At 37.2% G+C, this 12,539-nt stretch overlaps 1 protein-coding gene across 3 annotated transcripts in view; it reads right to left on the bottom strand.

Moving 5' to 3' along the window:
- The window catches only part of AGO3 (argonaute RISC catalytic component 3), a 133,134-nt gene extending 120,595 nt beyond the window's left edge, over window positions 1-12,539 (bottom strand). For all 3 annotated transcript variants that reach the window (XM_012439807.2, XM_064363681.1, XM_064363682.1), the window contains exon 1: window positions 12,489-12,539. In XM_012439807.2, coding sequence (XP_012295230.1) covers window positions 12,489-12,507 — 19 coding nt within the window. In that variant the 5' untranslated portion in view covers window positions 12,508-12,539. The remainder of the gene's footprint in view (window positions 1-12,488) is intronic.

Genomic DNA, 12,539 nt, shown 5'->3' with positions numbered 1-12,539 from the left:
CCTGTCTCTACCAAAAATATGAAAAATTAACTGAATGTGGTGTTGCACACCTGTGGTCCCAGCTACACAGGAGGCTGAGGTGGGAGGATGGCTTGAGCCTGGGAGGCACAGTTTGCAATAAGCTGAGATTATTCCACTGCACTCTAGTCTGTGTGCCAGAATGAGACCCTATCTCAAAAAAAAAAAAAAAAAAAAAGGATAAATAGGTTGGACACGATGCCTCATGCCTGCACTCCCAGCACTTTGGGAGGCCAAGGCGGGCAGATCACCTGAGGTCAGGAGTTTAAGCACAGCCTGGCCAACACGGTGAAATCCTCTCTGTATAAATACAAAAATTAGCCAGGCGTGGTGGTGCAGGCCTGTAATCCCAGCTACTTAGGAGGCTGAGGCACCACTGCACTTCAGCCTGGGCAACAGAGTGAGGGGCTCTGTCTCAAAAAAAATAAAAATAATAAATAATAAATAAATAAAATTGATAAACTCCAGGCAACACTTCTTTCTTTCTTCTTTCTTCCCTCCTTCCTTCCTTCCTTTCCTTTTTCCTTCTTTTTCTTTTTTTTTTGAGATGAAGTTTGGTTCTTGTTGCCTAGGATGGAGTGCAATGATGCGGTCTTGGCTCACTGCAACCTCTGCATCCCAGGTTCAAGCGATTCTCCTGCCTCAGCCTCAGGAGTAGCTGGGATTACAGGCATGCACCACCACGTCTGGCTAATTTTTTTGTATTTTTATTACAGACGGTCTGGTCTCGAATTTCCGACCTCAGGTGATCCGCCGACCTCGGCCTCCCAAAGTGCTGGGATTAAGGCATGAGCCACCTTGCCTGGCCCTAATTTATTTTAAAAAGGAGGAAAAGGACTTATATAACAGAAGTGGAAAAAAAATCACAGTTACTGAAAACATTACAAACATTGTGCCAATAAATTTGACAGTTTGATGAAACAGACAAATTCCTAGAGAAATAAAACTTATGGACACACTAAAGTACTATACAGCCAGGCACCGTATCTCGTGCCTGTAATCTCAGATACTCAGAAGGTTTAGGAGCTTAGGAGTCTGAGTCTAGCCTGAGCAAAATGCAAGATCCTGTCTTAAAAAAAAAAAAAAGTATTATACATCAAATTCAAAATGTCCTCTATTGGTAGAAATACAAAATGGTACAGTCACTTTGAAAACCAGTATACTGGTTTCTCAAAAAATGAAAAATAGAATTGCCATGTGATCTAGCAATTCTACTTCTGCGTATATGCTCAAAAGAAGTGAAAGCAGAAAGAACTGAATGAAGAGTCATTTGTACACCCATGTTCAGGGTAGCATTAGCCACAATAGCCAAAAGGTGGAAGCAACCTAACTGCCCATTGATAGATGGATAAACAAAATGTGGTATATACATACAATGAAATATTATTCAGCCTTATAAAAGAAATTCTGATACACCCTAAAACATGATTGACTTTGAAGATATTATGCTAAGTGAAGTAAGACAGGCCGGGCATGTCTTATTTAAGGAAACATTTAAGGAAAAAAATAACACCAATGTTATACAAACACTTCCAGAGAATGGAAAAAAGTAAACACACCCCAATACAATTTATGATGCCAGAAAAATTCTGGTACTAAAATCTGACAAAAACATTACAAAAAAGGAGACTCATAAGCTAATCTAATTCATGAATATACATGCAAAAATCCTAAGAAAATGTTAAATTAAATCCAACAATATATCAAAAGAATGAGTTTGTATCAGGAATAAAAAATTGGGCTAACAATAACTTTTTAATCAGTGTAGATGAAAATAGATTAAAATGCTGCCCGAATCATTTGTTTTTAAATTTTGCTTTCAGGGTTTTTTTAAAAAATCTCTTCAGGGGCATAATCTTTCCTATCCTAGCCTGAGATAAGTAATATTGCACAAATTCTGTATTAGGCCTTAGTACTGGCTCTGCCAATTATCTAATCATTTGACCATCACCAAATACCTAATGTCCCTGAATGTTTCCTGATCTAAAAAATGAAAATAGTACTTGACCTGCCTCTTTCTTATGAGTCTGACCAAGAGCAAATTAGAAAATGTACAAATTCTAAAATTTATCGAGTTCTTACTATGTCTTAGGCAATGTGCTAAGCGCTTTTAGTTTTTATCATGCCTGGCTAAGTTTTGTATTTCTGGTAGAGACAGTTTTCATCATGTTGCCCAGGCTGGTCTCAAACTCCTGTGAACAAGTGATCCACCTGCCTTGGCCCCTCAAAGTGCTGGGATTATGCATGCGTCACCACGCCTGGCCTAAATGCTTTTACATGTATTATCTCATTTAATCTTCATGCCAACCCTATAAAGGAAGGAATCATTTTACAGATGAGGAAAACTGAAATAATTTGCCTAAAATTTTTTTAGCTAGTAAGCAGAACTGGGATTGTAACCTGCCATGCTGGACTCTCTGTTCTATTCCATTAGTTGTTTCTTTCACCAATACCACACTATCTTGATTACAGTAGCTTTATTGTGAGTCTTGAAGTTAGTCTCAGCCCTCGGAGTTCTGAGTGAAAAAGTGTTTTGATCTGACTTAAATTTTTTTTTAAGTATCACTCCAGCTGCTGTATGAAAAATTATATGTAAGGGTACAAGCAGGGCCAGTTAGTAGGCTATGTGACTGTCTAGGTGAAAGATAATGTTGGCTAGGACTACAGTTAGGGGAGTGATGCAAATGTGGAAAATATTTAGAAGGTAGGCCTGACCAGAGTTGTTAAATGGACTAGATGTAGGGTAGGAGGAAAAATATTCTCAAAGTTTTTTGGTCTGTACAACTGAAAGAATAGAAGTGTCATTTACTGAGATCAGAAAGACTCAGTGATAGTAGCAAGTCTGGAGAGGAAATCAAGAGGATTTTAAGGACATGCTGAATTGGAGGTGTCTACAAGTAGACGAATAGTAAGCAATTAGATGAGTGTGGAATTCAGGGGAGATATCCAGGCTGGAGGTGTAAATGTGGGTGTCCTGAGCATGTAAGTGTTATTTAAAACCACTGGATTAGAGACCAGACAGACTGTGGCAAGGATACAGAATACTAACCGCCACGATACTCCCAATATTTAGAAATTAGGGAAATGAAAACAGCAAAGGAACCAGAAAAGTAACAGCCAACAAGGTTGGAGGAGGACCTGGAGAAAGTGGTACACCAAAAACCAAATGGAAAAAAATAGTGTTTCCAGAAGAAAACGTCATTAGATGTGGATGACATAAAATGAAGACTTGGGAACTATTGTTGACCTGGATAAAAACAATTCCAGTGAAGTATTAGGAACAAAAACCCAACTGTAGTAAGTTCAAGAAGAATGGCCTGAATCTGATCAAGCCCTTGGATCCACTAGCAGTTTACAGGAAATTCAAAAGATTATATTAAATTACATTGTAAAGATGGAAGCAGCAAAATCCAGATCGTGAAAAATTCTAAAAGGACAAAGAACTCATAAATTGCAGAGGGGAAAAACACGGAGAGAAGACTTACAGATTAAGATACTTAAAAGACGTATCAATCACAACATGTAAATTTATTTGGATTATGACACAAAAAATTTTTTTAGGCCCGGCATGGTGGCTCATGCCTGTAATCCCAGCACTTTGAGAGGCCAAGGTGGGCGGATCACCTGAGGTCAGGAGTTCAAGACCAGCCTGGCCAACAACATGGTGAAACCCCATCTCTACTAAAAATACAAACATTAGCCAGGCATTGTGGCGTGTGTGCCTGTAATCCCAGCTACCTGGGACGCTGAGGCAGGAGAACTGCTTGAACCTGGGAGCCAGAGGTTGCAGTGAGCCAAGACTGCACCGCCGCACTCCAGACTGGGAGACAGAGTGAGACTCCATCTCAAAAAAAAAAAAAAATTTTTTTTAAAGGCAAACAGTTTAAAAAATAATACACGAGACAAGTAAAAATTTGAACAATGATTAGAACATTTTATAAGTGATTATTATTTTACTGTGATAATGGTGCTATATCTATATTTTAAGAGTCCAGAACTTTTATAGTTACTTACTAAATATGGATAAAACCACATTATATCTAGAATATGCTTCAAAAATATAAAGGAGAAAGAAGTAGAAGAGAAATGATTGGACATGGGTTGATGACTGGGTTTGGATGGTGGGTACAATAGAGTTTATTATATAGTTCCGCCTATTTGTACACAGCTTCTCTATAGTAATATATCATAAAAAGGAAAGAAAAAGCCATTCCCTTTGCATGTGTCATCTTTTTTTACTATCCCATTGTACAGATAAGAAAATTAAGGTTAAGGAAGATTAAATGCACTGTCCAAAGTAGCAGTTAACTTTTTCTGATAGACTTTATTTTTTAGAGAAGTTTTAGGTTCATAGCAAAACTGAACAGAAGGTAGAGATTTCCCGTATGTCCCAGGCCTCCTGCCCCCACGTACACAAAGACTGCCCACTATCAACATCCTCAACAAGAGGAGTACATTTGTTACACTCAAACCTACACTGGTACATCATTAATACATTTCAGTTAATTTAAGAGCCAGACTCTATCTCTCAAATCCATGCTTTTTACACTATATCACACTGCCAATGTTTTCCTCCATTGTCATTATTCTACCTGGTGCTTTTTATATAATTTGGCACAAAGCAAAATTCTGCTGCAAAGCAATGAACAGAACTCTATAGATACTAACTATAAAATCATCATCAAGCTTAAGTTTCCAGAGATATTTTCATGTAAATTAGCAAATGAAACAATTCTATTGTTTCCAATGAAGTATATTTTAGTTATTTAACAAATATATATACTGCCCACTAGAGGTGAAAATATAACTACACAAAAACACAAAGTACTATCTGGACTTTCTCTTTATATCAAACTTTTCTTTCAGCAGCTATTGTATGTACTGGATAATATCAACTAATCAAATTAAATTTCAAACATAAAACTATACATTTTCAAAGCATAGACATATCCATGTTGTTCACTCATCTAGTAATCCAATATGTACTAGTTGGAATGTCTAAAGCTAAACAACAGCCTACAGCCAATGTGACTGATGAAAAATAAGCAGGGACTACATCAAAATCAACTATAACATATACTATAGCCAGTTACCAAATTATGGATTTTCACCGGGAACTTTTCCTTTAATATTCATGGAATACCTGTTTCAACAATTCTACTTCCAGAAATCTATCCAAAAGCAAGCACTGGACCAGTATACAAAGAGGTATGTACTAGAATACTTACAAAGTTTTAGTCATAATAACAAAAAACTGGAAAAAATCTAAACCACTATCAATGAGACTGATTAATATACAGATCAAATTAAAAGTTAGGTATCCAGTAAAAATTATTATACTGTTATACAGATGTAAGTAATGATATAAGAAAGATATTCATGATGAATTACTAGTGGAAAAAGTAGGTTAAAAATGATTATTATGATAAATACACAGACAGATGGATGGATCTCTGGGAAGATAAATAATAAAGAGTTAACAATGGTTTTACCTGGAGGACAGGATCATATTTTCATCTTCTATTTGAGACATTCTTAAATTGTTTGTTTTTTATATGGTGAAACCCCGTCTCTACTAAAAATACAAAAATTAGCTGGGTGTGGTGGCAGGCACCTGTAATCCCTGCTACTAGGGAGGCTGAGGCAAGAGAATCACTTGAACCCGGGAGGTGAAGGTTGCAATGAGCCAAGATCATGCCATTGCACTCCAGCATGGGTGACAAAGCAAGACTCTGTCTCAAAAAATTTAAAAAATATATATATATATATTTTTTTGTTTGTTTTGTTTTGTTTTGGAAAAATAAACATACTATGTTGATTTCAAAATATGATTTAATGAAATGTCTTTGATTTTATATATGTTAAGTCTGCAAAGCTAACAAGTGAACCTAACTAGTGAATGGAATTTTAGGAACCTCCTACCTGCTAATTCTACTTTTCATTCAATGAACCTGTCTAAACATACTTCACTTATTATTATACTCACTACAACTAAATAATCACTTCTAGAATATCCAGCCAATTGAGGGTTAAGCTTATCAGGTGGCAGTATGGAAAACAGTTTTTAAAAGGCATTTCTGGCCAGGCGCGGTGGCTCACGCCTATAATGCCAGCACTTTGGGAGGTGGAGGCAGGTGGATCAAGAGGTCAGGAGATCAAGACCAACCTGGCCAACATGGTGAAACCCCGTCTCTACTAAAAATACAAAAATTAGCCTGGGGTTTGGCAAGCACCTGTAGTCCTAGCTACTTAGGAGGCTGAGGCGGAAGAATCGCTTGAACCCGGGAAGCGGAGGTTGCAGTGAGCCGAGACTGCACCACTGTGCTCCAATCTGGCAACAGAGCAAGACTCCATCTCAAAAAAAAAAAAAAAGGCATTTCCTCCCTTGAAAATAAAAGGGACATATCACTTGTTATTAGTAAGAGCCAATTTTGCAATCTATTCTTTCACCATTTTTAAAGTTCACAGAATTACTGTCTCTCTCATATTGTTAGAAGATTCAGAAATCAGCTAAAATACCAAGTATTAGTAATGACTCAAAGGGAACATTATGTAAGCCTACAATTGAGAACATATTCTTGTAAAATTTCTTCCACAAATGAAAAACCTAAAAATATGGGTGGGCACAGTGGCTCACTCCTGCAATCCTAGCATTTTGGGAGGCTGAGGTGGGTGGATCATTTGAGCCTAGGAGTTCAAGACCAGACTGCACAACATAGTAAGACCCTTTCTTTACAAAAAAAATTTTTTTTAATCTAAAAATATCTCACATCTATAGACTGTAGATACCACCTTCTGATTTCCCAAGAACTTGACAATTTGGAAATGATGTATAAAATAACTGGCTGATGTAAAACAAGGAACTCTAGGCCAGGTGTGGTGGCTCATGCCTCTAGTCCCAGCACTTTGGGAGGCCAAGATGGGTGGATCACCTGAGGTCAGGAGTTCGAGATCAGCCTGGCCAACATGGTGAAACCCCATCTCTACTAAAAATATAAAAATTAGCCAGCTACTCAGGAGGTTGAGGCAGGAGGATCACTTGAACTCGGGAGAGGAAGGTTGCAATGAGCTGAGATTGCGCCTCTGCACTCCAGCCTGGGCAACAAGAGCAAAACTCTGTCTCAAAAAAGAAACCAAAACACTTCTTCCAGATTTCCTTAAGCTGACGTTTCAGACTAATGCACACAATTTTTTATTGTAACCAAACCACAAAACATCCGTATTTTAATGTATAAGAGAAAGTATCAGTTGTGTGACGATTTTACTGAACACCAATAGTTTTTTGTTTTTTTTTTTTTTTAAGCAGTGGGTAGCCAAAGAAAGTCATTAATATTAACACAGATAATGGCAGAAAACTACAGAAACTGCAAATACAGAAAGGCTGTTCATGTATCCTAACAGCATAACCATTATGGTTGAAAAACCACACAATATTCTTTCTCACATCTGTTTTGTTAATGAGCCAAGAATGAGGGTCTATTGAGTATCCAAGACAACTGAATTAGAAAGTAGGAATGTCTGGTGAATGCTGTGCATCTCAACAGTTTGAGACTAAACAGGTCTGGAAAGGATACTGATCTTAAAGAAATTATCTTTTTAGTTTGACCTTCCTGAAAACAGAATTAACATTTTGGCCTTTTTTCCCTATCCATTAGCAACAACAAAAACGTATAAATTACTTTTTAAGATTCTAGTTTTAAGTACTGTAAGACATATGTTTTGCTAATTAACAATATTTTAATTCATCTTTCAGGTAGACCCTCAAGTATTTTAAGAATATATAAACCAATGTGAAACTAGATGGCTATATTATAAAGCAAAATGGTATTCAACTAGAATCTATCAGTTTAAACAATCTGACAAAGACCTCTACTCTAAGCCAGGGTTTTTCCATATACAACAGAGAATTCTTCCAGGAAATGTCCCCTTTTCAGGGCCCCAGGCCTCTTTGCATACTGTCAGGCCAGACTTATAGAACTAAAAATTTCAATGTTCCCATTGGAAGATATAAACTAATATAAATTAATTCTAAATTACCAACTTATTACATACAATTCTCCAAAAAAGCAAGATGAAGTAGCATCTAGATATCTTTTCATTCATTCTAAAGGCTTTCCTAAATAACTTAATTCCTTAAATTTATTTATTTATTTATTTTAAATTATTCATTTATTTTTTTAGACAGACTTTCGCTCTTGTTGCTCAGGCTGGAGTGCAATGGCACGATCTCGGCTCACAGCAACCTCCATCTCCCAGGTTCAAGTGATTCTCCTAACCTCCGCCTCCTGAGTAGCTGGGATTACAGGAATTCATCACCTCGCCTGGCTAATTTTGTATTTTTAGTAGAGACAGGGTTTCACCATGTTGGGTGAGGCTGGTCTTGAGCTCCCAACTTCAGGTCATCTCCCTGTCTCAGCCTCTCAAAGTGCTGGGATTACAGGCGTGAGCCCCCACACCCTGCCAATTCCTTAATTTTAAAAAAATTAAACAGATTAGTTTAGAATTTGGATTAAAAAATGTAAAGAATGGGCCAGTCTAAGTGGCTCAAGCCTGTAATTCCAGCACTTTGGGAGGCCAAGGCAGGGGGATCAACTGAGGTCAGGAGTTCCGAGACTAGCCTGACCCAACATGGAGAAACTCCACCTCTACTAAAAATACAAAATTAGCCGGGCATGGTGGCGCATGCCTGTGATTACAGCTATTTGGGAGGCAGGAGAACCACTTGAACCCAGGAGGCAGAGGCTGCATTGAGCCAAGATTGCACCACTGCATTCCAGCCTGAGCAACAAGAGCGACACTCCGTATCAAAAAAGAAAAAAAAAAAAGTAAAGAATGGTTATATGAGGCTGATAGAATATCATGGTTAATTTTTAAAATATCTTCATAACTCAATTATATTTGAAGGTTATCTATATGGTTTTCCCTTAAGTCTTTGTTTAGAAGAAAAAAGTTATTTCATGTCTCCTTTTCTATTTTCCCTAGGAGACCCTTCATTGAAAGAGAAATTCTAAACCAAATATTAAAATAATCTTGCACATTTTTTAAGTCCCACTAACAATCAAGTGCAAGAATTTTTTTTTAAAAGTCCTAATGGCCACTCCAAGGCAGTACAAGCCAAAATTTAAGTGACAACCCAGTAAAAAAACCTTTATCACTTTCAAAATGTATGCCCACAGACAGAGCAGTAATTAGATTTTTTTCCTTCAAGGCAAAGAACTACAAGTGAAAAAGTTTATATAACAACAAAAACATTTTCCAAAGTTATTAAAGAAGATTGTTTTGAATACTAAATTGGGACCCTGATGGCATTATATATTTTAGTAGGTATTTTTAACCCATAATTTTTATCCACATGATTCAAATCCCAATCTTGATTTAGTTCTAGCTTTCCATATATGCAACTTTTATTCCTTTAGAACTTGGTTCTAAATAACTTTTTAAAAACTTTTATTAATAAACACAAAACTCTAAAACAATTATTTTTAGACACCAATTTAAAAGTATAAATAAGAAAGAAACACTTTTGCAAGACTATAAAACTTCCATCAAACAATTTGCATGTCATTAAGATAAAAGTAAATGTTTTTCTTCCATTATAAAGTGTAATTCCTCTGTCCTAAACGTAGTCTAACTTTATCTGAGAACATAAGACTAGAATACTATGGACCTAAAAAATGAGTACTCAGGAGAAGTAATATCATTGAGCATTTCTGCTGCTCCCTATTCCCACTTTATTTAGAACTGAATGAAACATAACCTATACTCTTAGGTTAGCAGTAATCAGACCATAGAAAATGGTGTTTCATCAGACGTTCCCCTAACTAGTCATAGACACAGACGTTAAACTGTTGATTAATTTTTAACTAATTACTCCAGGGTTTTTTGTTGTTGCTGTTAAATCAAAGTTCTGATGGTATTAAATCAGTAGATTGCACAAGATATCCTTAAGAAGCATTTAAAATATTTCATAAGAAAAAATAGACAAATACTAATTTATATGGTATTTGTATTCAAGGTTCCCTAACGTAAATAAATTTAATAGTTTTCTATGTATCCACTGAACTACTAGAACTTAAAATATCCTATCACAAGATGATTTCTGAGAATCTCCACGCAAAGGAAAAACTTACGACAGAACTGGAGAGCCAAGATTCAATACTGACTCAACAGACTTTTTGAGAACATCTACACTAAAATTTTAAAATCAAAATATGTATGTCAAATTATAGATTTTTTTTTTTTTTTTTTTTTGAGATAGGGTCTTGCTCCGTCACCCAGGCTGGAGTGCAGTGGCATGATCATGGCTCACTGCAATCTCTACCTCCTGGGCTCAATCATTCTCCTGCCTCAGCCTTCCAAGTAGCTGGGACTACAGGCATGTGCCACTATTCTTGGCTAATGTTTCTATTTTTTGTAGAGACAGATCTCACTGTGTTACCTAGGCTGGTCTCCAACTGCTAGGCTGAAACGATCATCCTGCCTCAGCCTCCCAAAGTGCTGGGATTACAGGGATGAACCACCACGCCTAGCCTAAATTATGGATTTAAAATTTAGCTGCACAGCTATGCTTTCAACTTTACACTAAGCATACCAAGCATACTAAGTCTCAGGAATAATGGAAATTTTGTTTTTGATAATGTCAATCTTAAGCCAAAGTATAGCTTATCTTCACTATTAGACTATATTCAATCATGTATTAACTGTACTGAAGAAAAAACTTTACTTTTCAATAGACCCAAGCATATGGTTGATAATCTGACTATATACTTCCCCAAATGTGAAGATAGCTAAACAGGTATCTATTTCAGCAATGGCACACCCAAAAGAAAAGAGGTAAATGTATTTCCTGAGCCGTAGTTGGCTAGTTGTACCAGTTGACTAGGTGGTTTGATGTTACAAACGTTTTCTAAGATATTGTCCATATATATGGGCATAATATCATATGAAAAATCCTAAGGAAAAAAAGAAAAAAACTTTAAAAACTTTTTTGAAATACCTTTAAAAGTTTTAGGATGACTAATAAAGGGTATGACTCATACTTTGTTTTCCAGACTTGACAACAGGACAGTTATGTACAAAAATCACCTATGGTCCCAAATAATCACATTTCCTATACATTAAAACAAGTAGTATGGTAATTTTTAAAAAAGGGCAGGGCAGTTTCAGAAATACACAAATCAAAAATCAACAAGTAAGAGTCTAAATCTTTTCACAATCCAGACAGATTGTTTTTAAGATGATATGGGGGAAGGCGAAACAATGGAGCATGAAAAAGAAATATGGTAGAAATTAATCAGAGAAACTTTCATGTAATAAAATTTGTTTAAAAAAAAAAAATTAAGCTCTCTCCCCATCTCACCTCCCCAGTTTCTGAGTGCTTTTTTGCATCCATTTGACACTTATATTCTAAATCTATTCAACAAAGTTCTTAGCTATCGTTATGTCACTGATTTCTTTTACGTAAGTTTTGCTTATATCCAATTGGCAAAAAGAGATAGGCAATTCAGGAACTTGTGATACCATTAATAACAAGAGAGCCCAGCAAATATTCTGAAAATTAATTTACGAACTTGTGATCGTCTGAAGCATACTTTCAAATTTAAAATGCCAAGCATGATCATTTGTTAGGCAAACCGTTATGCAACACCTACTTTCTGTCCCTGAATTAATTACTTTAGAACCATAAAGAGTACTTTTCCTTTTTTAAGGACAAGTATTATCCATGTTGCGATTTTCTCTCAAGACTGCAAGACTGCTGTTCTTTCCCCCCGCCCCCCGGAGATAAAGCAGTTTTCTTAAATTCCAAATTTTCAGGAATATGACAACTACTTCTCTAGAAAATAGAGAATGGGGGAAAAAAAATACTGTCAGCAATTTTAAGATCCACCTCCTCTTATAAGCAGTGATCAAGGCTGCTATGACATTTCCAAGCTTCTCAGAAACTATCTACCACGCTGCCACCAACAACAGAAAAGAACTTGGGGGTGGGAGCAATGCCCTATTGAATTTGACGTTACACCAACACCTCCTTCAAACTTAATTTGAAGTTATCCGTTATCTCAGTGTATCTTCACAACTACCCTAAGAGGTAGGTAAGGGAGCTGGCTGGCTGCCCAGCCTCTACGGGGCACACAACCTGGCTAAAGGACACGCACTCCAACTAGACAATGGCAAATCATTCTAGAGTCTAGAAGACGGGTACTCCAGTAAAGAGTAATATCGCCTAGATAATCTCAAACTTAAACCCTCCGAGCAGTTTCCCCGCCTCGCAATTTCGCCGACTCAGTGGCCCCCAGGGAACTGCGACTGGGCTGCGGGGAGGTCGTGGGGGAGCAGACCGAGGGTCGGGAGACCAGGAGATGCCCGCCCGACGCTCACCTTGCGCACCTGGGCCAGGCGGGAGGAGCAGGGATGCTCAGAGGACAGTAGTTGGGTGACACCCCCTACCTGGCCCAGTGACTCTGACTCACCTGCGGAGCCGATTTCCATTCATGGAGCTGGGGGGAGTGCTTCGAGGGAGA

The sequence above is a fragment of the Aotus nancymaae genome, unplaced genomic scaffold (assembly GCF_030222135.1).
Source record: "Aotus nancymaae isolate 86718 unplaced genomic scaffold, 86718_ANA_hifiasm-v0.15.2.pri h1tg000053l, whole genome shotgun sequence".
Taxonomy (NCBI): Eukaryota; Metazoa; Chordata; class Mammalia; order Primates; family Aotidae; genus Aotus; species Aotus nancymaae.
This window is presented reverse-complemented; position numbering and strand designations above follow the sequence as displayed.